We start from the raw sequence: 22215 nt of genomic DNA on the forward strand, positions 1-22215 counted from the left end.
CTGCCCACCCCTTCTGGGTGTGCCATGCAGTCCTCTAACCCTTAGCAGGTCCCAGTTCCTGCCAGGTGGCCTCACTGGCCAGTGGGGTGTTCTGATGGTTCAGTCTGTCCCTTGCTCCCCAGGCATGGGGTCCTGTGTAGTCCTGAAGGCTGTAGCTGCCCGCCCACCCCTGCTTGGGGGGTGCCCTGTTCCTGTGGGTCCCCTGGCCCTGGCTCCTTGGCTGAGAAGCCACCACAGAGGCACTCAAAAGAAGCACCACTCTCCAGCACATGCCACCAACAGGGCACTTTATGTGAGCACCGCAGCCTGCCTGGTCTTCCTGGGAGGCGGTGCTCACGTTTCCGACACGGCCCTGGAGCCCAGAGGCCACACCTGTGTGAGCGAGCGGACCCCTGCTCTGGAGGACCAGGCACTGGGGCACACTCCACACACCTCCCAGAGAGGGCATCTCCAAGGGGACATAGCTCCTGAGGGCCCGGCACAGGCCGCTGGAGACACTGACAGCAGCCAGGTCTGTGGTGGGCTGTCCCTCCTCCACCTGCCCTCAAGTCCTGGGAGGCCCAGCACCCAGCTGCTCCCTTGGGATGCAGGTGGTGGTGGAGTCCTCTTCCCTCTCCTGGCAGCAGGGGCAGCAGCCTCGGGGCTGGCGGAGCCTGCGCAGACCGGGGCAGCCGAGGCTCACTGGTGTTGGCAGACAGGACTGCTGCATTTCACCCGGCCGGGCGGTGTCCGTGTCCTGGCCTTTAGAAACATCACCCTCTTCCGCTGCTTCTGCCCGTTCTCTCTGATTCAGGGTGAGTGTGTCCTCACTGTGAGAGAAAGAAGAGCCCAGATGGGATGGACACCTCATGCAGGGCCACAGATGGAGGGGGCCGCCTCATCGGGCTCTACCCTGGTGTCCCAAGAGGCTGACCAGGAAGAGGCCTCCAGGCCCTCTCCATCCCTCATGGGATTTCAGGGAGCCATGACATCCTGACCAGCCCACGCTGACAGCTAGAGAGTGGCCAGCTCCTCAGCTGCTCCCTGAGCGCCCCGCGCCACCTGAAGGCCATCCTGACAGGCCAGGTGGTGTCTGTGATGGACACGTGCAGGCACTCGTGCCCAGGTACACACACACATGTGCACGTGTCAGTGACACGCCGGGTGCATATAAAGCACTGGAACACACCCACGTACACAACACATGGGCACACCCCTGTGCTTGCACATACCCACACACAGCATGGGCACACGCACACCCTCGGACATGCTTGACCACGCATCCATGCAAACACGCTCATCACACCCCAGTGCACACATGCATGTAACACACTGCTCCCTCCAGGCCCTCAGCGTGCGTCCCACCTGGGGACAGGCCCTGCGTCCCACCTGGGGACAGGCCCTCCATGGAGCAACATCACCGAGACCCCAGGGCTCCCCACATCCAGAATGGAGGCTGATTCCCCTCCACACCCACCTTCCCCCACCTTGTGTCACAGCTGAAATCATGGGAGGGTCACAAGGGCATCTACCCTGCGGGAAACTGAGGACAGACGACGGCACATGTCAGAGCCATCAGAGATGGGGGCAGGCTGGGAAAGGAGATCCTGGGCACATGGCAGGTACCAAGGCTGGAGCCTGCTGAGGAGGGCCTCGCTGACTGGCACGGTGGGGAGGTCACTGCCCAGCAGGCTGTCCCTTCTATGCAGGGACACCTCCCCGGCAAGAACCCCCGCCCCCAATACAGGAACAAATGCATCACTCAGCCCACAAAGTGAGACTTCAGTGAGTCTCAACATTTCCCTCCTTTGATGTGGCCTCAAGTATGAGCAGAACCGCCCTGATTTCCAGCACCAGCCCCTTTCCACTCCCAGACTGGGCAGGACAGAAACAGGCCAGCCGAGAGCTCACAGGAGGTCTCCACAGCCGCATCACAGACACGGAGGAAGGGCCAGGCAAGGTCTGCTTGGAGCCAGTGGCGACAGCACAGTAGGCTGCTGAAGTCAACCTCCCCTCACACCCGAATGCTGGGGAAGCCCCTTTTCACCACGTCAGACACTCTAAGCTCCCAGAGGAGCTCAACCCTGTGTGCCCCCAAGGAAGTGGAGAACTGAGAAGCCACGGTGACCATCACAGTGAACATCAAGCTGGGGCTGGGGTGGAATGTGCGAGGCTGGCACGGGGACCCAGACGCCTCAGAGCAACAAAAAATCCTCCCTGGTGCTTAGTAAGGCCAAGGGGTTGTAGGCTGCCCAGGGTTTCAGGTGGAAAAGAAGTGTCCCCATAAGGAGTCAGTGCCTGGGGACGATGGAGAATGAGGGAATGTGCAAGAGTCCGGAGGTTTCACCCACTGGAAGGGGGGGCTGCAGAGAAAGAACGCCAAGCCCCAGGAACTGAGCACACAACCCACCACAGCAGCCACCCCAGGTCCGGCACCGGAACTTCAGACAGGGGCAGCCCAAGTGGTCTGCAAGTCAGGGTTTGTGTTGCCAGAGAAAAAAGGAGGAGAAATAAAGGCACAAAGGGCAGATCTGTAGGAGCCTACGAACACGGGACTGTCGATGTCCCCCAGGGAGGGACATAGGCTCAGGGGCCTGCGGGCCGGAGGAACGCAGCCCCACTGCCAGGAAACTAGCCACGTTCTGTGGGAATAGGAACATCCAGATTCGTGGCGCTCCCAGAACTCCAAGCAAGATCAGCCCCATGAGGGGCGTCCTGAGACACGTCGTGATCGAGGAGAAGCAGCACCGCAGGCAGGAAGGGGCTCCTCCATCCGGTAACTGGGGGGCCGACGTGGCAGGTGGAGGGGGTGGGACAGCATGTTCGAGTTCTGAAAGGAAAAAGTAACTGCCAAACAGGAAACAGGAAGCCCTACCTGGCAGAGCTGCTCCTCAGAAATGAAGGAGAGAGAAAATGTTCCTAGACCTGAGATGGGGTGCCTCTCCCTGTGACTCCTGACTTACAAGGAACCCCAAATGCCGTTCTTCACACTGAAATCACGCTGAGTGACATGAATCTACGTCACTGTCAACTCACATATGTGGTCAGAGCCAGAGTGCGCGTCACGCAGCAGTGACGGAACATAGAGGGAAACAAGGATACTAGAGCTACGGTGTGTCCTCATGGAAACACCATTTTACAAAACAAAGTGACAGCGCTCGCAGAAAGGGTCGGGGTGGGGAGTGGACGTGTGGAGTTTTGCATGCAATTAAAGAGTTGTCAGTCTACAATAGAATCTTGTGGCTGTAAGGTAGTTTATTTTTTATTATTAAGAGGTGAGACCCTCACAAAGACCACAAAGGAAAAAATTCTAAAAGATACCCCCAAAAAAAGAGGGAAAGGGATAAAAGTGTCACACTACAAAAGGTCAACGATGACCCAGGAAGAGAGGAGGAAGGGACGGCAGGGACTGCAGAATAGTCAGAGGACACCCAGGGCAGAGTCGGGTCTTCCTATCAGTGATGAGCAAGCGGCCGGATCCCCATCCACAGGCACAGAGTGGCTGAAGGCCTCTCCTTAAAGGACCCAAGTGCACCTGGAGGACAGAAGGGAGCAAACAGCCAAGGGGCAGCCCAGGCGGCTCCACTCACATCAGTGAGAACAGGTTTCAGTCCAAGTCCCAGGAAGGACGACAGTGATTCCCGGAGGTCAGTTCCTCAAGAGGACGCAGTGTGACTACAGGAGCACCAACATGGAGCACCTCCATACAAAGAGCAGCTAGCAATTGAGCCAAAGGGAGAAGCGGGCCCACGGCACAGAGTGGGGAGCTTCAGCCCCAGGCCAGCCCTGGTTCAGTCCTGGGTACAGGAAAAAAAACCCCAGATGATCCAGAGAGAAAATCCACAGGGAAGCAGAACATTGGAACCAGATGGACCTACAGACACACAGAGAACGACGTCTCCCCCAACAACAGAGAGAAGACTCCTCTCAAGCACACACAGGACCTTCTTCAGGACAGGTCGTGTCTTGGGCCACAAAATGAGTCCTGACAAGTGTGATACTGAAACCACAGCAGGTACCTTTTCCAACACAAAGCAATCAACCCATAACACGGGGATTTGGGGAAATTCACAAATATGCAGAAATTCACACACTCCTGAAAAACCAATGGACCAAAGAAGAAACTTAAAAGGGAATTTTAAAGAGAATCTTGAGGCCAGTGCAAATGTAAACTCGACTTCCCAGACCTGAGCGGATACAGGTGCAAAGACACTTCTAAAGAGAAACCCTTAGTGGTAAATGCCTACACTAAGAGAGATCTCCAACAGCCCGGCTTCACGTCTCCAGGAACAGACCAGAATAAGACAAGCAGAGAGAGCAGGAAGAGGGACGTAAACATCAGAGCAGAAATAAATGAAATGGACACTGGAAAGATGACAGGAATATCAATGAAACCCGAGTTAGTGTTGTGGAAAGACAGAATCAACAAGTCTTTCAGCTCTTTACAAATAAGTAGAGTTATAAATGTAGGCGGAGACATTACAAAGGGTGCCCCAGGGACAGAAAGGACCCTCAGGGACTGCTGTGAAGCATCTCACGGCGGTGACAAACTGGATGACCTAGAAGAGAAGGAAAAATCCGTCTACCAAGACCATGCCGTGGAGAAACGAAAGGCGGGCAGACCAGTACCGAGGAAGGATGCGGAAGGGCCGCCGCAGACATGCCAGCCAGGAAACCCCGGACAGGTGGACAACTCAGGCATCCATACCAACCTCCTCAAGCCCACTCACCTTCCTGGGCCACATCACCCACACACCCACACCACAGACCGCGTCCCAGGGAGCAGGGAGGTGGCAGGTGGCCTCAGCACAACACCAGCCAGAGGACAAGTCAGAATCACTCCACGGTGAAGAGCTGAAAGCTCGTCCGCCCAGATGAGGGAAAAGGTACCCCGCTCAGCTCCTCTCGTCGACCTGCTGCGGGAAGTCCTTCCAGAGCAATTAGACAAGAAGAAAAGTGAGACTTGAGCTCAGAAGGGAAGAAGTCGTCTCGGTCTGCACAGACATGATCTTGTGTATTTCCCTAAAGACGCACCAAAGAACGTCAGAACTAATAAACAAATTAGTAAAGTTCCAGGAAACAGAAGCATCCTCACTCAACTGAGGCTCTCCAAGTTAACAACGAACTCTCTGAAAAAGAGACCGAGGACATAACCCCATTTGCAGTAGCATTAAAAATAAAATATTCAGGAATAAAGCTAGCTACGGAGGTGAAAGATCTACAAACTGAAAGTCAGAAAATTGAAGATACAAATCAATGGAAGGACAGTTCATGTTTTTGATTGGAAAGATTTATACTGATAAAATAGCCATACTAGCCCAGACAATCTCCAGATCAAAGCAAAGATGAGTAAGTGGGACTACATCAAACCCCAAAGCTTCTGCACAGCACATTGAATAACCAACAAGTGAAAGGCCATCTATGGGTGGGCAGGAACACTTGGGGACAATGTCTCTGATAAGGGGTGAATGTCCTGAATACATAAGACACTTATACAACTTGGTAATAAAAAGACAACCTGAGGCTGGGCTGTAGCTCAGTGGGAGAGCGCTGGCCTACATGCCTGAGGCACTGGGTCCAAGTCTCAGCACACACACAAATGAAATCCACCGACAACAAAAACAAAAGAAACCTGATGTGAAAGTGGACGAAGGCGCTCCACAGCCACTTCTTTAGGATGGCCACTGCCAAAAAGACCAGAGAGCAAGCTGGGGGAGAGTCGGAGCGAGGGCTGTGTGTGTGTCAGGCTGGGTGGACACACAGCCACAGCAGGACACAGCAGGAGGCTTCGCGAAACCTCCAACAGCCACCTGAGACCCACAGTCCACTTCAGGGTCCAGCGCGAAGCAGGCCGAGTCAGTGCGCTGAGGTCTCTGCTCTCACAGTGGCAGGCAGCACCCACAGCGGCCCCCACAGAATCACCCTGCAGGTCTGTCCGTGGGTCACGTGGGCATGGCCCAACAGGAGACGACTCAGCCCAGGAAGAGATGCTCCTGGGAAGGGCACGGAGCCCAAGAAGCCAGACACAGAAAGACGACTCCAAGAAACCCAAATCTCAGACCCAGGGACACAGCACAAAGACCCTGTGGGTGGCTGAGGTCAGCGGGCGGGAGTGGGGACCCTCTGGTCCAGGGCACCGACTTCAGTTGGCATCTAAGCTCTGGAGGTGGTGGGCAGCGGGGCCACTGTAGTCGATAGCACAGTAGTATCTACTCGAGACTCCTCAGGAGAGGAGGCCACACGGTCCTTGCCACACACGCATGCTCCTGTGCGCACTCACACAATGGTAACTCTGGTGACAGGCCTGTCACTCTGTAGGGCGACTGTCTGGAACTCAGTTTCCCTCCCCCTCCCCTGCTCCCCACCCCCGCTGGTCTTCAGGGGACCTAATCAGCATCCTTCCCTCCTACCTTTTGGGTCCTAAAGGACTTTCCGCAGGATCTGTTTTCCTCTGAAGTATAGATGTCCCTGTGAAGGCTGGAGAGTCGCCAAGGCCTGGCAGGAGGACTCAGGCCCCTCACTGTGCACAACCCTGTGTCATTTAGACTAGAACATTGACGACACTAGACGCGTACAAACACCGGGACAACCTGTGAGGAGCGCTCAGAACCTGGGGCTCACCTCCTCTGGGCCCGCGCGGAGGGGGTCAAGTTTGGGTTCTCGGCTCTTCCTGTGCCTCTGCCACTTGGCACCTGATTCCCACAACCCGACTCTGGTGCTGATCTAGATGTACACAGAGGAAATCATCACCAGAGTGTGTGCACTGTGCGTGCTGATGACCTGCACGAAGCTGAGGAAGGACACCAGGTGGTCAAGAAGGGCCCAGTGGGAGGGGAGGGGTGGGAACAAGACCCCCATGGAGCCACAGCCCCAGACTACAGGCCTGACTCTGGGCTTCATCTGCATGGCATTCTGGAAGGAGTGGCTTCCGGGCCAAGAGGGGGTGGATAAAGGTCTCACATGGACACACTGAGCCACTGGCTGTCCACAGGAGAGGCTGAAACAGAGTCCCTACTTCTTACTAGCAACCAAAACTAAGTGACCTGCGGAAGAACCCTTCAGAGCAAGGAACCACAGAGACGCCCGGGGCCAGCTCTCCCAAAGGTGCAAGCCCTCGGGCCCAGAGGACAGGCGGACGCTGTGCTGCCCGCTCGCTCACCAGCTGGTACCAGGAGGCACAGGACTCGCAGGCCACCCACACACGGGGACCCGCCACCGAGGCAGTGCCGCAGGAGCAGCAGCAAGATCACACACAGCCCAGGCATGGATTCCAGGTGGCCAGTGCCCCCCAAATGCACCCCCTCGTGAGTCATGCGGTCATGGGGGACGTGCAGAAGTGACTGCTGGGAGTCCCCTGGGATGGCGGCAACAGGGCAGGTGGGGCTGCATCCACACCAGCTCCCTGGAGTCAGGCACTGGAGCAGGGCGCCACCACGTCTCGTGGGCTCTGATGGAGAGGCTCGGGCTCCTGGGCACTGTCACCCTCTGGGTTAACGGTCTGTATCAGGTCAGATCCAGGCTTCAGAGGTCCAGGGAGCTGAGGTGGGGGCTGCAGGCTCCTTAAGAAGCTGCCCAGCCTCACAGAGCAAGCCAGGGCCTGAGGCCGGTGACGCTGGCTGTGCCGCGGCAGGACGCTCTGGCTACCCAGAGAACACAGGAGCCCTGGCTTCCACGGGGAATCCTGGCACCCGCAGATTCCAGGCCGTCTCCAAGGTGGCCTTCCTGGGCGGAACACCAGCCACTCTTTCCCTCAGTGCCCCCTTGGGCCCCTCCCCCGCTCCCAGCCTCTCCTCCAAGGCTCCTGACGGCCACCTGGCCATCCCAGAGCAGCTTCCCGTCCTCCTGAGAAGCCAGGTGGTGGGGCCCACACTCCCTGCTCCCAGACAGAGTCCACCAAACCTCCAGGCCTGCCCCTGCCTACTGGCTCTGCTGGTCTCTCTGGGGCCCTGTAGGCCCTGGGAACATGGCCTGCCGGCATCGCACCTCCCCCAGAGCACGTCCACCTGACAGCACCATCCAGAGTGCTGGCCCCGTCCCCACCTCCCCCGAGTCTCATGTCCCTGCCTGGCTACTCCGATGGCCCCACTGGCCTTCCTCTCATCCCAGCCTGATCAGGATGTCACACCCCTCATTCCTGCCCTCTCCCCTCTCTGCCTCAGCCTCCCCCACCCAATAGGCCTCTTCAGGCTGGGGCAGGTGGCAGGCCACCTCTTACCCAGACAGGGGACAGGGTGGCCTGAGCTGGGCTAAGTCTAGCCCAAGAGAAGACCCAAGAGTCCAGTCACTTAGGAGGGGAGCCTGAAGAATCAAGAACAAGGGTCATAGGGGGCCAGGGGGCTATCTGGGCCCATTCTGAGCCACAGGAAGGGACTGGCCTTAGACACATCCTCAGTGAACTGACCCCTCACAGCTGCTGGCTAAGACCCCAGCATAAGTCTGGCCCCCGTGTGGCTCTGCAGGGCACAAATCAGTGGGGGACATCGGGGTAGCAGGAGGGGGAAGGGCCAGGGAAAAGAGCCAGCCTAGATCTGCAGGGCCACTTCCTACCTCAGAACCTTCACAAGACGGAGGGCCGCAGTGGAAGACAGTGGGAGACAGCGGGAGACAGTGTGAGACGGGGGGAGACAGGGGGAGACAGTGGGAGACAGGGGGAGACGGGGGGAGACAGGGGGAGACAGTGGGAGACAGAGGGAGACAGAGGGAGACAGTGGGAGACAGCGGGAGACAGGGGGAGACAGTGGGAGACAGTGGGAGACAGTGGGAGACGGGGGGAGACAGGGGGAGACAGTGGGAGACAGGGGGAGACAGTGTGAGATGGGGGGAGACAGGGGGAGACAGGGGGAGACAGAGGGAGACAGAGGGAGACAGTGGGAGACAGTGGGAGACAGCGGGAGACAGCGGGAGACGGGGGGAGACAGGGGGAGACGGGGGGAGACAGGGGGAGACAGGGGGAGACAGAGGGAGACAGAGGGAGACAGGGGGAGACAGTGGGAGACAGGGGGAGACAGTGGGAGACAGGGGGAGACGGGGGGAGACAGTGGGAGACGGGGGGAGACAGTGGGAGACAGGGGGAGACAGCAGTGGGGAGACAGTGGAAGACAGTGGGAGACAGGGGGAGACAGTGGGAGACAGGGGGAGACAGTGGGAGACAGGGGGAGACAGTGGGAGACAGTGGGAGACAGGGGGAGACGGGGGGAGACAGGGGGAGACAGTGGGAGACGGGGGAGACAGGGGGAGACGGGGGGAGACAGGGGGAGACAGTGGGAGACAGGGGGAGACAGTGGGAGACAGTGGGAGACAGGGGGAGACAGTGGGAGACAGGGGGAGACAGCAGTGGGGAGACAGTGGAAGACAGTGGGAGACAGGGGGAGACAGTGAGAGACAGTGGGAGACAGTGGGAGATAGCGGGAGACAGTGGGGAGACAGGGGGAGACAGTGGGAGACAGCAGTGGGGAGATAGCGGGAGACAGTGGGAGACGGGGAGAGACAGGGGGAGACAGTGGGAGACAGCGGGAGACAGTGGGAGACAGCGGGAGACAGCAGCGGGGAGACAATGGGAGACAGGGGGAGACAGGGGGAGACAGTGGGAGACAGGGGGAGACAATGGGAGACAGGGGGAGACGGTGGGAGACAGGGGGAGACAGTGGGAGACAGGGGGAGACAATGGGAGACAGGGGGAGGCAGGGGGAGGCAGGGGGAGACAGTGGACCAGAACACACAGGCAGGCTCCCCTTCCAGAGGGCAGACCCTGAGGCCAGGTCTTGAGGGGACTGGGACTCAGTGTGGAGTCTGAGGGGCAGGGGCAGAGGCCACCTGAGCCATCCTGATGTGGGTCACAAGTGTGTGTGTGAGGTGATGTCCCCACAAGAGCTTGGACAAGTGGGGTCCAGGGAGTGCATGGGCCACAGCACGCTCAGGGAGGCCAGTCCTGGATCTCGGGCCACACGAGCAAGGGCCCCTGCTGCCCCAGGGCTGCATGGGCTGCGGGGTAGGAGCCCTCCTCCAGCCCCCCAAAGACAAGCCCCAGGGTTCCGACTCAGCGAGTGGGCCAGCCTGCTCTGTCCTTGCCTCCTTGTCTGTCTCACCAGGACCACCTTCCTCCTGCCCCTGCCCACCCGACCCCCTTCTCTCCGTTTCCCATCCCTCCTTCGGGGACGAGGGCCTCTCCAGTCCTTCCCTCGTCCTGGTTCCCAGGCCCCGTCTGACCTCTCAGGAACAGCAGCTTGGGAGCAGTGCCAGAGGGCTGGCCGTCCCCAGCTGCTGTCATGGAGTACTGGCCGTGGCTCACCTCCTCTGAGTGCCCCACTGGCAGGCCCCGCTGCCCAGCTCAGCCCCACCCACCCCAGAGTCTCCACCCCAAGGACGGCGGCCAGGCATGCAGGTCCGGGGCAGGTGGGGGGCCCCAAGGGCTGCTCACCCAGTGGGCACCTCAGAAGAGGTGCTGGCCTAGAACAAGAGGCACTCACGGCCAGGCTGGAACTGGCAGTCAAGGTCCAGCAGCTGAACGGCCAGGGGCATGGACAGGATGGACGGTACAGATATCCCCCTGCCTTTCCTGACCTGAAGACCACCAGCGGCCGAACACAGGCAGCTCCTGCCCTGCTCCGCGCTCCACCCTGGGACAGGCAGGGAAGCTGCCCCACCCTCCTGTCCCCCTTCCCAGCTTGGGGCCCAACAGGGGCTGAAGGACAGGAAGGAGCTGGACCACAGAGCCACAGTTGGGTGCTGAGAGTCCAGGGAGGCACAGGACACGCTGAAGAGGTCCAGAGGCGGCAGGAGAGCCCCCCACCTGGCCAGGCCCTGCCCCAGCCTGCTGCACTCCTGAATGAGATCACCGCTCTCAGTGGCCGTCCCAGAGCCGTGTGCCCAGAGCTGGGGCCAGCACTGTGACCAGCCAGGTGGGAGGCAGGCCCACTCAGAGTGCTGGGTGGCCTCCACCCTCCATGTGCATGAGCACAAGCAACATCAGGCCCGTGGCTACTTTAGAACTTTCTGGGGAGGGAGCCACAGCCAGGCCTCAGGGAGCCTGCCTTTTGCTCAGAGCTCCCTGGAGTAAGGCCTGCAGACACCTGGTCCACAGTGGGGAAGACAGAGCACAGGTGGCCCAGGCCCCTGGGGCGCGGAGGCTGCTCTGGGCAATGGCTGTCCATGGTCCCTCCCCAGCCTCAGCCGCTCTCCTGACCCCAGCCACCTGCCTCCACTTCCGATGGGGAGAACCGTCAAGCTGAGAGTCTTTCCAGCACCTGCGCCACGGGCCCCACAGCCCCTCCCTGCTGTGGCGAGTGACCCCACAGGCACGAGGCCTGGCACCATCTTTTCCACTCTCTCCCAGTGCCCATCACCCCATCCAGCGAGCATGGCCACCCTCCCACACCACCCACTCTGCGGGAACCTGCTCCCAGCACAGGGACCAGTCACCTTGTCCCTTGCCCCAGAGGGCCAGGGCTCACTGTGGAGCTGACCCAGAAGAGGAGCTGACCCACAGCTTGTAGCCCACAGGTGCTGGCAGGCACCGGCAGCAGGCTCCCTGCTGGAGCCTGAGAAGTCCGAGGGCAGCCTGAGCAGCCTCAGTGGGTGGCCACAGGACCAAGCGTCGAGAAGGGAATAGGCTGTCCCCGTGTGGACGCAGGAGTCAGCATGCTCCAGGGCAGGAGGGAGGCAGGGACACTGTGGCAGAAGGGTCCCTAAGTGGCTCCAGGGGCGTCAGTGGGACGTGCCGTGTGACAGGGAGGATCCAGGACGGTTCCCCTCTAGAGGAAGCCGACTGCACCACAGCACCCTCCGTCACCTGTGGTCAGCCCTGGCACGGTGCCACGGTCTCCCCATCAAGCCAGGCAGAGTGACCAGCAAGACACTCTGAACTGGACAGCCCCAGTTCCTCTGAAAGGACACGTGCCCACAGCTGGGCTGTGGGGGAGCGAATGGGAGAGCTAGCTGGCTGGCAGGAGCCACATGAGCCGCAGGCGGACACCACTGAGCTCAGAACAGCCGCCACAGCATGCAGCGCCCACAGAGGTCCTGACAGGGTCACCACTGGTCGTCCCCAGACAGACCTCGCTAGGTGCCTCTCCTACTTTACACAAAACTAATTCTGGGCTGATTCTAAAACCACAGGTAACAGCAATGCACTGAGACGGCTGTGAAGCCCAGGCAAAGGTCATCCTTGTGTCCTGGTCTCCTCTGGGGATGGCTCCCTGTGCCTGCCGTCAGCCCAATCCTGCAGGACGGGACAGATGGGCTCAACACATACTGACACTTTCAAGCAGTGAGGGTCACACTGAGGCAGAAGAGGAACGCTATGCTGTAGGGTCCATCCCCATCAGGAGACAACCGTCCAGGAACAGGAGGGGAGAGGGACATCAGACGGTCACACTGGTTGGCACTCGTGACCTATGGCATGGGCCCACCGCTCCCAACACCACCTTCCCCGGAGCCCCGGAGGGCACAGGACTGGCCCTGGGAAATCGAAGGCTTGGCTTCCCGGGGCTCAGCTGATGGGTGAAGAGGGCACAGATCTGAGTGGGAAGAGCCTGGGAGCCACGCGGTGGAAGGGGCCAGTGACCACCTGCAGGCGTGGGGCAGGTGACTCGGTCACCACGTAGAGTGCAGAATGACCAGCAGGACACGATGACTCTCCGACAGCAGTCCCTGGAGGGCGTGTGTGAGGGTGTGTGGGGAAAGGGCTGCTGTGCACAGACTGAAGTCCGAAGGGACACGCTCCTCGTCCAGATGCCGCCCTCAGTCACTGCCACCCTAGCCTTTGTCCCCTGTCTTAACAAAAAGTGCACTTTCCACACAGAATAAAAAACGTGAAGCCATTTTCATTGGGGAAAATAATGTTCTAGAAAAATCCTTAAGAGCATGGGAAGGTGTCCATGGTCTTGTTTGGAGCATGCAGAGGGCACCCCATTTTACACACAGGTGTGCATGCCTGCCTGTGTGCCTGAGTGTCTCTGGAAGGACTCGGGCTGGCCACGGCCACTTCTGGGGTCAGGACCTGACCCTCGCACTTGCTCTCTTGGGCTTCGTGTTCTCTAATGTGGAGAATTAAGTGTAACTGCAAATAAGAGGTCAGGCCAGCAGCATCTTCCCTACCCACAGGGACAGCTGCTGACCCCCAGTGCAGCCCCTCCCTGGGCCGTGGCCAGCGGCGACCCTCCAGCTCACCCCTGCTGACAACCAGCCTGGCCTGCCACCCCTGCTGGAGCCCTGAGCACCCGGGAGGCAGAGCTCCGCGCAGGGGCTCCTCGCTCTGCCCAGGTGCCCTCCTCACCCTTACGGGAACCTTGGCTGGGACAGCCCCAGCGAGACTGCTGCCCACGGAGCCCATCTCGACAGAGACCAAGAGAACAGGGAGAACCTTCACGCAGCCTCTGGACGGCCCCCCGCACTGCTCCACTCCAGACCCCAGAGGGCGCACCCTCTTCCTCTGCCACCAGTCCCACCCTCGGCCACTCTGCTGGCCACAGCAAACCTCAGCTCAGGGTCCCAGCCCCCGGAAGCCCCCTCCCAGGTCACGGCCCACCCTCCTCCCGTCTCCACCAAGGCAGGACTGGGGGTCCCGCCAGCCCTGGTCTACATGGCGTGGCTGCCGTCCACCTCCCTCTCATCAAGGAGATCACTGAGGATGCTGCACAGGTGGCCCCCAGGCCCCAGCACATGACAGACACTTAGGAAATGGACCCTGGGCCCCATCAGACCCTGTGCCGAGGGAAGGACGCAGATGCAGCCTCCCGTCTGAGCCGGGATCTGCCAGTCACTGGGAACTCCTTGGTCCAGAGGCCATCTCTGCAGCACAGTCCAGCCCTACCCGCTCATCCTCCTGCAGCAGGGCCCACTTCACTCTGGACATGACCCCGGCTGCCCTGCCGCGGGGCTTATTGAAAGCTGATGGCTTCTCCTCTCTTCTCCCCCCACCTCCCCAGCCCTGGGAGAAGCAAACCACCCTTCTCCAGCCCAGGCCGGGTTGCCTGACCCCAAGTACACCAGGGAGCGACTCAGGCTTCAGGGACGGTGCCCAGAGACCCAAGAGCGGCTCGCTCTCAAGGCCGCAGTGAGTGGTGGCCCTGTCCACCTGGAAGCAGCCTTTGCACGGCTCTGTAAAAGCCCTCCGTTCCCCTGAGGGGCAGAGCCCCAGCCTCGGGACCTGAGTCCCCGCGCTCCTCCTTTGCTAGCAGAGCAATCAAACTTCCTCTTCCTTTTTATCAAAACCATGTCCTGAGTATTGGAGCAGCAAGGGGGACACGGACTGAGCTCCCAGTAACACTCCCAGCCTTCCTCCTGACCTGAAAGACAAAGCACAGCCAGCCCAGGCCCCGTGGGAGACCGGTGAGGCCTCACGGCTGGCGCCCACACAGGCCTAGGGCCTGGGACGTCACCCTGTGCGGGCGGAGTGGGCGCAGACAGTGAAGAGCTTGCGGGGGGCCACTTTATTGTGGGGTCAGGAGCGAGGCGCCTCAGTGACTTCCTGTATCAGCTCCCACAGGGGCCAGCAGCCTGGAGGTGGCCCAAGGCAGTGAGACGTGGGCACAACCCTGCCCCGCCTGGCCCAGGTCCAGTGCTGCTCCTTCACTGACCGTCTTCTGTCTCCCTGAACACATCCTTCCAGCGGGATGCTGCTGGGGGGAAGAGGCGCTGCGGGGGGCCTAGACCAACCCCAGGGAGGCCAGGCCCAGGACTGGGTACTCAGCCTGGCTCAGTGTCCACTGAGCCTTGCCACCTGGGTCAAAGGGCTGCTGCGCCAATCCCCCCCAGCAGGGGAGTGCTGGAGCCCCCCAGGGGGACCTGCAGTGGCCCTGTGTGCTCTGGCCAGTGTTTCCTGAGCTGTCTGCAGCAAGGTCTGCAAACGGAAGGGCCCACTTCTGCGTGCGCCCAGCAGGGGCCATCACTAGAAGTCCCATTTTATGAGGGATGACCTGAAGGTGTACAGCACATGGACTCAAAGCAGTGTGCCAGGGCAGGGCCCATGGGCAGCTCAGAGACAGCTCCAGTCTCTGCTCCCTTTGGAACCCCCCTCCTGGTGTGGCACCGGGCCCTTCCCTCTGCTGGCCCTGATGGCACCAAGGCAGGTGGGGTGGGCAGACCAGGCTGATTCCAGAAGACACCTGTCCACCTTTATAGAGCCAGGATATCTGAGAGGGAGTGCTGCAAAGAAGCCTCCAGAAATGGACCAGAAGCCCATGGACTGTGGTCTCTGGGGAGTGGTGTCCAGGAGAGCTCCTGACCCCTGAGAACAGAGCCCAGGGGTCAGCAGAGCATGCCCAACTCTGTGGGGATGGGGACATGCCATGGCCCAAGGAGCACTTAGAAAGGGCCCCGATGCTGCTGAAGTTCTGGGAAGGGCTCTCGGACGCCTGCCCGGCCTCCGGCCTACCTGTGGCCGTAATGTCACTGCAGTCCTTCCTGTGGGACTCGGCCCAGGCTCTGGCCTTGCAGTACTTGCTGCAGGTCAGGATCCCATAGCAGCGGGTGCAGGGTGTGAGGCGGACCCCGACGGAGCGGCCACACTGGTAGCAGAACTTGAAGAAGGGGAGGCTGTGAGAAAGCCCAGGGTCAGGAGGAGGTGCCCCCTGGCAGGGGACACTTGAGCTGCTGGGGCCTTCTCGGCCACCCCTACCCATGGGCAGCTGCCACAGGTGGAGGCATCCAGCGAGTGCCCCAGACAGGAGACAGACGCGCTGGGAGCCCTGGGAGGCACGGGCACACTCCTCCCGTGAGGGCTGGCTACGTGGACAGTGGACATCTACCTGGAGGCAGTGGCCGAAGTGTGAGGGCTGAGGGGACCCCACACACATGGGGAAATGCCTGGGTGCTGATCTGGTGAGAGAAGCTGGCTCCTCCGGGCAGACCTCAGGCCTTGCCTGGCTTCTGCTTCAGGAGGAGGACGGGCCTGCCCTGGTCACCTCTCTCCCTGAATCTGGTCCCTAGGGATTGATTGGTGAGGATGTCCCCACGAGTTAGGTCCAGCCCCTGCTCTCTCATCCTGGGGACACCATGTGAGTACAGAGAAGACTCCTGGGGCGTCCCGGAGAGCAGAGCCTTGGCTCCAGCCCTGCTCTCCAGGGAGGAGGCTGCCCTCTGCAGGACATGGAGCCCATCTGTGGCCTGACCAGGGCAGCCCGAGCAGCTCCAGGAGTGGGCCCTGAGACCCTCATCCTGCCTGCAGTCCATGCCCAGGAGCAGGGCTGCCTGGGGAGGCCACGCTTCTCAGGACAAGGGGGGCAGCCTGACCAGGAGGCCAGGTCCAGCAGCACATCCGAGCCACAGATGCTGTCCCCGAGAAGGGGCCACCCAGCACTCACTTCTCCTGCTCCTCCTTGGCTGGGATCTTCGCCACAATGGAGTTCCTCTTCTTCAGCCTGTGGCTGGGGGCCAGCTCCTCTGTGTCAGAAAGAGACCCGCCTGAGCCCCGGGGCAGGCCGAGCCCTCAGTGCCAGCAGCAGGCCTGCAGGAAGGGCCTCCCCCCAGACCCCCTCAGGCCTCCTGCCAAACCTGCACCATCCCCGTCCAGGTGACCATGGCCACAGGCCAGCACAGGGCCTCCTTCCCTCCTGCCCAGCCCCAGCCCTCAGCGCCCTCGCATGAGGCCCTGCACACCTCTCCTGTCCTCCCTAGAGTGGTCATGCTTCTCTGCCTGTCTATTTAGTGACCAGATGAGCTCACTGGAGACATCTACACCTAGGGGATGCCATGGTCACCCTGGGCTGGCAGTGGTTGGGCAGGGCTCTCCTTGACCAGCCCCTACCACACCCTGCCATGCAGTTCTCCTAACTGCTGACTGATGCTCCAGGTCCACTCAACCCTGGGACATAAATCACTCCCAGGCTGATCCAATCAAGTCAGGGCTCCCGAGGTTCTAACCAGGCGGACTCGACAGCTGTCGGCACCTCGCCGTGTGGCAGCTTGGCTGATCTCTGCAACAGGTCTGCCAGGACCCCAGTGGCTGAGCGCACCATCAGCCTGAACCTCTCCATGGTTAGCTGAAGGAAGTGGCCTCCCTGGGCAGTCAGCGCTCTCTGTCATGTGTGTCTCCTCTGGGCCCTTCCCTGAGCCATGGCTCTGGAGAGGGTGCTGGGGACAGTGCCATCCCATGTTGGAGCTGAGACTCAGAGGAGAGGCGAAGACCTGACTTCCAGGCTGGCCTCGCTGGCTCCCTGTGCCCTCCTCCGCGGCCCTGGAGATGTGGCCTGTCCTTCCTGGAGCTCCCGATCTCCTCAGGGTCTCCACGGAGCCCTCCGGCACCTGTGTGGCCCCATGTCCACCCGCCTGAGCCCTCTGGTGCACTCTCTCCTCCTCGCTCGGGCAGTGCCACCACAGGCGTCCACGCCAACAAGCGTGGTCTGTCCTTGTGCTTTTCCTCTCCTCAGATGGCACCGTCTCCACCATGGGTTCCTTCCTCTTGCCACAGCTGGGACCCTCTCGCAGACTGTTCCATTTTCAGAGTGTGGGATTTTGAAGTCCAGAATGTCCACTTTGCCCTTCTTGGTCACTTCTCCCCTGCATCAGTCTCCTCTGTTGGCAAGACGTTCCCTCGCACCTTCATTTACCTCTTAACCATGGTTTCCCTGACTCTTGAACGTGCCCGTGAGGCTACTGTGAAGTCCTCCCTGTCCCATTGAACTCTGGTCTCTGGCAGCTGCCGGTGACATCCTGCAGGGCGATGTGTGCCTTGGCACCTCTCTGCATGTCTCGCGGTCACATGTTGAAACGGCACCTCCCCTAACACGCAGCAGCCGCTGGGGTGATGACCTCCCCAGGCTGCTGGCTGCTTGTCCAGTGGCCAACTGGGTGGGCGTCGACCCCCACTCCTGATGCCGACCTCCTGGGTGAGGCCTGGGTCTGTATGCCCAGGTCACCCTGGATGGCCATCTGTCTTCGTGAGCATACCCAGATATCAGCTCTACTAGTGCTGAGCTGATTGCTCCCAGGCTTCAAAAATGTCTGCAGACATAACCTGCCCTTTAGAGGGACAATCAAATTAGAGATCTTGGGGGACTGTCCCCATGGTGAGTGCTTGGGATCTGTCCTGGCCCTGAATGGCCCCTCCTCTTCTTTCTCTAGCTCTCTGGCCATGGGTCATGCTGCCGTTCAGCCCATGCCTCCCATGGACCCCCCTCTCCCCCCACTGCCTCCCTCTGGGCATGACTTTGTCCATGTGCTGCTGGAAGTGCACTCAGCTTCTCTGTCAAAGCTCCGACTTCACAGGGGACTCTCCCTGGGCAGCGCCTGGACACCAACGCTCTATAGCTGGGTGGCAGCGATGGCAGGCATCTCCAGAGTGACACTCGGTGCAGGACCCTCTCTGACAGAATACAGGAGGCAGAGGCTCTGGTCTCCTCCGCCTGCTCCCAGCCTGGGTCCTGGCCGAGAGCCCAGCCATCTAAGGGTGCCATGCTCAGGGAAGAGCCTGGTCCCTCAGTGGGCGTGTGTAAGTGAAGGTCACGTCTAGTCATACTGGCCAGGATGCAGCATCAGCAGCAGGCCCATGTGTGGCAGGAGTGTGGGAGGCCATGCCTGTGTCAGGAGTGAGCGTCTGAGGGCAGGGACCAGGGCCGGGAGTGCTTGGTGGCCATGTGCCTGGGAGTGCACTGGACGGTGGGTGTGGAAGGTGTGAGTGTGCCTGGATGGGCGTGGGTGGCCATGGACACAGGTGGGCAGGTGGCTGAGGACATGGGTGTGTGGTGACCATGGTTGTGGGTGTGTACTGGGTGTGGACGTGGTGTGTGGTGGCTGTGGACATGGGTGTGTGGTGGCCATGGTTGTGGGTGTGTACTGGGTGTGGACGTGGTGTATGGTGGCTGAGGACATGGTGTGTGGTGACCATGGAAGTGGGTGTGTACTGGGTGTGGACGTGGTGTGTGGTGGCTGTGGACATGGTGTGTGGTGGCCATGGAAGTGGGTGTGTACTGGGTGTGGACGTGGTGTGTGGTGGCTGAGGACATGGTGTGTGGTGGCCATGGATGTGGGTGTGTACTGGGTGTGGACGTGGTGTGTGGTGGCTGAGGACATGGTGTGTGGTGACCATGGTTGTGGGTGTGTACTGGGTGTGGACGTGGTGTGTGGTGGCTGTGGACATGGTGTGTGGTGACCATGGATGTGGGTGTGTACTGGGTGTGGACGTGGTGTGTGGTGGCTGTGGACATGGGTGTGTGGTGGCCATGGTTGTGGGTGTGTACTGGGTGTGGACGTGGTGTGTGGTGGCTGTGGACATGGGTGTGTGGTGACCATGGATGTGGGTGTGTACTGGGTGTGGACGTGGTGTGTGGTGGCTGTGGACATGGGTGTGTGGTGACCATGGATGTGGGTGTGTACTGGGTGTGGACGTGGTGTGTGGTGGCTGAGGACATGGGTGAGTGGTGACCATGGAAGTGGGTGTGTACTGGGTGTGGATGTGGTGTGTGGTGGCTGAGGACATGGTTTGTGGTGGCCATGGTTGTGGGTGTGTACTGGGTGTGGACGTGGTGTGTGGTGGCTGAGGACATGGTGTGTGGTGGCCATGGTTGTGGGTGTGTACTGGGTGTGGACGTGGTGTGTGGTGGCTGAGGACATGGGTGTGTGGTGACCATGGATGTGGGTGTGTACTGGGTGTGGACGTGGTGTGTGGTGGCTGAGGACATGGGTGAGTGGTGACCATGGAAGTGGGTGTGTACTGGGTGTGGATGTGGTGTGTGGTGGCTGAGGACATGGTTTGTGGTGGCCATGGTTGTGGGTGTGTACTGGGTGTGGACGTGGTGTGTGGTGGCTGAGGACATGGTGTGTGGTGGCCATGGAAGTGGGTGTGTACTGGGTGTGGACGTGGTGTGTGGTGGCTGAGGACATGGTGTGTGGTGGCCATGGAAGTGGGTGTGTACTGGGTGTGGACGTGGTGTGTGGTGGCTGTGGACATGGGTGTGTGGTGACCATGGTTGTGGGTGTGTACTGGGTGTGGACGTGGTGTGTGGTGGCTGAGGACATGGTGTGTGGTGGCCATGGAAGTGGGTGTGTACTGGGTGTGGACGTGGTGTGTGGTGGCTGAGGACATGGTGTGTGGTGGCCATGGAAGTGGGTGTGTACTGGGTGTGGACGTGGTGTGTGGTGGCTGAGGACATGGGTGTGTGGTGACCATGGATGTGGGTGTGTACTGGGTGTGGACGTGGTGTGTGGTGGCTGAGGACATGGGTGAGTGGTGACCATGGAAGTGGGTGTGTACTGGGTGTGGACGTGGTGTGTGGTGGCTGAGGACATGGTGTGTGGTGGCCATGGTTGTGGGTGTGTACTGGGTGTGGACGTGGTGTGTGGTGGCTGTGGCCATGTTATGTGGCTGTGGTGTGGTGGCTGTGGGGTGGTGGCCATGGGGTGGTATGGTGGCTGTGGGGTGGTGGCCGTGGGGTGGTATGGTGGCTGTGGGGTGGTGGCTGTGGTGTGGTGGCTGTGGCTGTGGTGGCCATGGGTGTGGTGTGCTGGCTGTGGTGGTGGTATGGTGGCCCTAGTGTGATGGCTGTGGCCATGTTATGTGGCCGTGGTGTGGTGGCTGTGGTGTGGTGGCTGTGGGGTGGTGGCCGTGGGGTGGTGGCCGTGGGGTGGTATGGTGGCCGTGGGGTGGTGGCTGTGGCCGTGGTGTGGTGGCTGTGGGGTGGTGGCCGTGGGGTGGTGGCCATTGGATGGTATGGTGGCCGTGGGGTGGTGGCCGTGGGGTGGTGGCTGTGGGATGGTGGCCGTGGGGTGGTGGCCGTGGGGTGGTGGCTGTGGGGTGGTGGCCGTGGGGTGGTATGGTGGCTGTGCTGTGCTGGCCGTTGTGTGGTGGCTGTGGGGTGGTGGCTGTGGGGTGGTGGCTGTTGGATGGTATGGTGGCTGTGGGGTGGTGGCTGTGGGATGGTGGCCGTGGTGTGGTGGCTGTGGGGTGGTGGCTGTGGGGTGGTGGCTGTGGGGTGGTGGCCATGGGGTGGTATGGTGGCTGTGCTGTGCTGGCCGTGGTGTGGTGGCTGTGGGGTGGTGGCTGTGGGGTGGTGGCCGTTGGATGGTATGGTGGCTGTGAGGTGGTGGCCGTGGGGTGGTGGCTGTGGGGTGGTGGCCGTGGTGTGGTGGCTGTGGGGTGGTGGCTGTGGGGTGGTGGCCGTTGGATGGTATGGTGGCTGTGGGGTGGTGGCCGTGGGGTGGTGGCCGTTGGATGGTATGGTGGCCGTGGGGTGGTGGCCGTGGGGTGGTGGCAGTGGGGTGGTGGCTGTGGGATGGTGGCCGTGGGGTGGTGGCCTTGGGGTGGTGACCGTGGGGAGGTATGGTGGCTGTGCTGTGGTGGCCATGGCTGTGGTGTGCTGGCTGTGGTGGTGGTATGGTGGCCCTAGTGTGATGGCTGTGGCCATGTTATGTGGCCGTGGTGTGGTGGCTGTGGGGTGGTGGCTGTGGTGTGGTGGCTGTGGGGTGGTGGCCGTGGGGTGGTGACCGTGGAGTGGTGGCCGTGGAGAGGTATGGTGGCTGTGCTGTGCTGGCCGTGGTGTGGTGGCTGTGGGGTGGTGGCCGTGGGGTGGTGGCCGTGGGGTGGTGACCGTGGAGTGGTGGCCGTGGGGAGGTATGGTGGCTGTGCTGTGCTGGCCGTGGTGTGGTGGCTGTGGTGTGGTGGCTGTGGGGTGGTGGCCGTGGGGTGGTGACTGTGGAGTGGTGGCCGTGGGGAGGTATGGTGGCTGTGCTGTGCTGGCCGTGGTGTGGTGGCTGTGGGGTGGTGGCCGTGGGGTGGTGGCCGTGGGGTGGTGGCTGTGGGGTGGTGGCCGTGGGGTGGTATGGTGGCTGTGCTGTGCTGGCCGTGGGTGGTGGCTGTGGCGTGGTGGCCCTCCCAGGTGCCCTGCCCTGCACACCTTTCCTGCTGAGCTGCAGAGCCCTGGCGTCCCACTGCTGCTCCCTGGTGAGCACGGCCTGCCGCAGCTGCACACCCATGTGCTCCAGCAGCTTCTTCCGGGCCAGAAGCGTCTCCCTCTCGGTGGGCGTCAGCGCGTGGAAGGGGCAGTGGGCGATCTTCCGGTCCTGTGACACACTGTGGGGTCACCACGGACTCGGGCTATCCCCCACCCAAGGCACAGTCTTAGAGTCACCAAGGGCCTCCCCTCTCCCCCAGCCTGAGCTGCAGAGTGACTGGGTGAGGGGCCACCTCTCCATCCAGAGTGACGAGGGACTGTGAGGGTGTACACCAGCACGCGCTCACCACCGTGGGGCCTCCTGCCTCGAGGACTAGGGTGGGTTGCAGGTGTGCCTGGCTCCACCAGAGGG

The 22215-nt window shown here is 61.0% G+C and overlaps 1 protein-coding gene across 11 annotated transcripts in view; it reads right to left on the minus strand.

The window, feature by feature from the left end:
• Positions 1-1369: 1369 nt before the first annotated feature.
• ANKMY1 (ankyrin repeat and MYND domain containing 1) overlaps positions 1370-22215 on the minus strand; it is a 67322-nt gene continuing 46476 nt past the window's right edge. For 6 of the 11 annotated variants that reach the window (XM_081260458.1, XM_081260459.1, XM_081260454.1 and 3 more), the window contains 4 exons: positions 21807-21972; positions 16281-16359; positions 15353-15513; positions 2119-2809 (listed from right to left, as the gene is read on the minus strand). In XM_081260458.1, coding sequence (XP_081116584.1) covers positions 2454-2809; positions 15353-15513; positions 16281-16359; positions 21807-21972 — 762 coding nt within the window. In that variant the 3' untranslated portion in view covers positions 2119-2453. Of the gene's footprint in view, positions 1513-2118; positions 2810-8231; positions 8278-15352; positions 15514-16280; positions 16360-21806; positions 21983-22215 lie in introns of those variants that run through there. The other 5 variants (XM_081260461.1, XM_081260453.1, XM_081260456.1 and 2 more) reach the window with 5 other exon arrangements.

The sequence above is a fragment of the Spermophilus citellus genome, assembly GCF_964194105.1.
Source record: "Spermophilus citellus genome assembly, chromosome: 11".
NCBI classification, from domain to species: domain Eukaryota; kingdom Metazoa; phylum Chordata; class Mammalia; order Rodentia; family Sciuridae; genus Spermophilus; species Spermophilus citellus.